The sequence below is a fragment of the Ciona intestinalis genome, chromosome 9 (assembly GCF_000224145.3).
Source record: "Ciona intestinalis chromosome 9, KH, whole genome shotgun sequence".
Taxonomy (NCBI): Eukaryota; Metazoa; Chordata; class Ascidiacea; order Phlebobranchia; family Cionidae; genus Ciona; species Ciona intestinalis.
This window is the reverse complement of record NC_020174.2, coordinates 2,833,276-2,836,829: the sequence shown is the minus strand read 5'-3', so window position 1 is coordinate 2,836,829 and position 3,554 is coordinate 2,833,276. Positions and strand designations below refer to the sequence as shown.

At 36.9% G+C, this 3,554-nt stretch overlaps 1 protein-coding gene across 2 annotated transcripts in view; it reads left to right on the top strand.

Annotated features, from left to right (window-relative positions):
• Positions 1-3,554, top strand: part of LOC100186436 (spartin) — a 9,104-nt gene that overhangs the window by 760 nt on the left and 4,790 nt on the right. For both annotated transcript variants that reach the window (XM_026836111.1, XM_026836110.1), the window contains exons 2-7: positions 5-120; positions 367-501; positions 1,057-1,116; positions 1,423-1,574; positions 2,017-2,236; positions 3,124-3,268. In XM_026836111.1, coding sequence (XP_026691912.1) covers positions 10-120; positions 367-501; positions 1,057-1,116; positions 1,423-1,574; positions 2,017-2,236; positions 3,124-3,268 — 823 coding nt within the window. In that variant the 5' untranslated portion in view covers positions 5-9. The remainder of the gene's footprint in view (positions 1-4; positions 121-366; positions 502-1,056; positions 1,117-1,422; positions 1,575-2,016; positions 2,237-3,123; positions 3,269-3,554) is intronic.

The window sequence follows — 3,554 nt, the reverse complement described above, 5'->3', positions numbered from 1 at the left end:
TGGTAAAGAATGTTACGAAAGTCAATGTGTTATGTGAACAATGGTCTTACAGCAGATGAGGAAAACAATGCAGACATGGCAATGCAACATTATATGAATGCACTGCAGTGCCTTGAGAAGGTGAGTATATACATGAAACAAAATAATTGTAGTATATATTAATAAATTGATTATATAAAACATGATAAATTTATATAGCCCATGATGGGCTATAATTGCCCATGTATTACTTAATAATTACATTCAGTGTTTTAGTAATAATATCTTTGGCAGTTCGCCAAAAAGTCCCAGGTCCTCTAAGAAGGCCCTTTCTTTTCAAAAATCTATGATATTCTTACAGTCGATATAGACATTGATATATTACAGGGGTTAGGAACGGATCTTCCCCACAACGAATCATATTCACGAGGTCATGCAATGCAATCAAGGATGATGGAAGTTTTAGAACATGTGCAAACAAGACTCTATGATATACAATCTTCCCAAGCAAGTTCTAACAATGTAGGTTTTTTTAGTTTTTACGGGTAAGGTCCTAAAATTTAGGCCAGATGTGGCCCATTACCCCAGCACTCGGAAAGACTATAAAAGCCTTCTTGCGACCGGTGCCAAGTCACCGAATTGCAGTCAAATGCGTATTATTGGCATCTTTTTTATCCTTGTGTGCTTACGAGTTACCACACTTTTCAACTTTGTGTGTGATTTTTGTTTTTGATATGGCTTATAATTTGGACAACCCATTAGTGACCACTAGGTTGGATCAATGTTCATTAAGTGTCTTGTCCAAAGTCACATACGTCAACAAATATTACTTATTATCACGTATCAAGCATCAAACTGTGGACACTTTGGTTTCGATACAGGCACTTAAACCACTGAGCCATGGCGCATGTCAGATTAAAAACAATAGAACAAAAATCTTCTTTGCAAATAAAATAATCTCGATAATGTTTTAGAGTTTTAGACGGCTTTAAAAACTAGAAATGTTTTTATGGTTGTTTTACTATTGCTTTAATATAGCCACATATCTTGAGCAGAAACTTACAATATTTTATCTAGGAGCCTTTGCCACCGTATTCAGTGTCTCCACCTGAAGGTCACAGCAGTTCTCCAATCTTGGTAATAAAATCATATATTTAACACAGACCATTAGGCAATGGTTTGTTTTAAAATTATATACTTAAAAGATATCATTAGGCAATAGTTTGTCTTAAAAGACCAATGTGTCGTTGGACAAGACAATCAACAGCAAAACCTGATGATGCCCTATCATACATCAGGAAAAGCGTTGCTCTTTTAAAATCCCCTCCTAAAAGTAATTGTCAGATGAATTTATAAAACTAACCACTATTACAATAATGCATCTTTGCATATTTCTACAAAGTTTACTAAAATTGTAACATCTAAAACCCATTTTCTGTTTAGAATGACAACGCTGTGCAGTTGTTAAACATCCCAGGTGGTGTCCAGATGTTCTGCATTACATCAGACAGTGATGTAAGTTCGGCACCTCCATCTTACCCAAGCTCACTACAAATCATGTTATTTGATGATGAGAAACCCAAGTCTTCTAACAGGTGAAGGATTGTACAAGCAGAAGCCTGCTGAATCCTAATGTATAATATATCTATATCTATAATATAGGGTACTTGATGTACTTTAACTATGTAAAGCTAGCTTAGGATATATATTAGTTTATTTGTAGCAGCCACACTTTTTGACGCTTTTACTTAAGTAGTGATTGCAGTTTTGTTGCTAATTCTCTTCGCTGTTTAAACTAATCTGATCGTTGTTACTGATGCCACCACACACTGTGTGCATTAAAATAATAAACTATATTGTAACCCACATAGTGCTTCAGCACACAATGATAAATAAGTGATCATGATCGAGCACGTCACTTTTGGACGTATGCGAGTAATGGGGTAATCGGTCCAATCTGGCTTAAATCCCAGGTCCTCAAAATCTCACCCATACAGAACAGAATAAAAGGGGTCACGTTTGTTCTACATATTTCAGACCCCCAGGGTTTGTTCAAGTTGGTGATTGGATCTACCCGCTCGTGCCTGGTCAATCCCCTGTGTTACGTTGCACCAATGGTGCGTACATGTTCCCAAACCTGACAGTGGACCACAACTCACCCCACCCTAACACAGTGGGCCTTGTCATCTCATCAGAGCTCGATCCATCATACAGGGAGATGTTTGAAAACATCTTGATGAACTTTGCAGCCTTCCAGGTTTAATTACCTAAGTTTAATCATTTTGTGGAAGTATTTTTAGTTACAGAATAAGCTACTAGTACTTGGTGTTGGGGTAATGCAACATTTCTGGGCTTAATCCCAAGTTATTGACAAAAACATTAACTATATAGAACCGAATGCAAATATACAAATTAACAAATACAATGTTGGTGTAATGTGCCAAACCTGGCCTAAATCAAAGGCCCTTTACAAAGACCCCAATCAACAACATAGGATAGAAATTGAATTGTGTTTTAGCATTCAAGTTTTTATGAAAAAAATTAAAATCTTTGGAAAAAATAATGCATTATTATTGTAGTGCTCTAATAAAAATTGCTATTAGGTTCCTCTAAATCCCCACTTTACTCTCTATTACATCTGAAAAACTAAAATAATGCAGAAATCTATTTTTTCTTTTGACTAATGTGTTAAATACTGGGTATGTAGAAGTAGCCATGCCCATCCTTTACCTTGTTTTTAATCCTTAATTCTTTAATAAAAGTGACCTATTCCAAATCATGTTAAAAGTAAAGTTAACTATATGTGAAAAGCAGAGGTGTATACAAGGGGGGGGGGGGGGGGGGTTGCGGAGGTCTGCGCCCCTCCCCCCTCCCGCCCTTTGAATATTATATTTTTAAATATTTAAAGAAATTAAAATCACTTTCTTCAAAAATAGTAAAGCGGTCATATTATTGTAGTTTAAAACCAATCCTAGGCGTCCCTATTATGTGCTTTATTATTTATATTAGTCGGGGGTTGATTTTTTTTATTGAGCACGTTACGTTTATCTGTGTTCAATTTCTAAGCAAAAACCTGCGGACCCTCCTTTTTAAATTCCTGGATTCGCCCCTGGTGAAAAAGTGAAGTGTTTTCTATTTAAACAGGTCCAGGGCCAACGCTTGGAAGGAGAACCAATCATTGACCTGAGTATGTCAGTTCCTTACATTCCTGAGGAAGAGAAGGAAGGGGAAAAGAAAAAAGATGGAGAAGCGACAGTGAGCGATAAAATTGCACATGGGATTGAAAAAGGTGGTTCTTGGTTGTGTATTCTCTATGTGTTATGTGATAGATGTTGTATATGCTAAAGTTGTATTGTAATAACTGGAGTTTACCGCAATGAAGTAAAAATAACAATTATGGTAATTGAAAACAGAAGTGTTACTTACTTATAACATCCGGCGCCGTGGCAAAGTGGTTAGCACGCCTGCGTGTAATCCAGATGTAATGGGTTCAAGGCTTGTCGCTGCTACAATTGTGGGCGGTTGTTTCCTTGGGCAAGACGCTTAACGGCAATTGCTCCGCTCGTCGCTGCTAC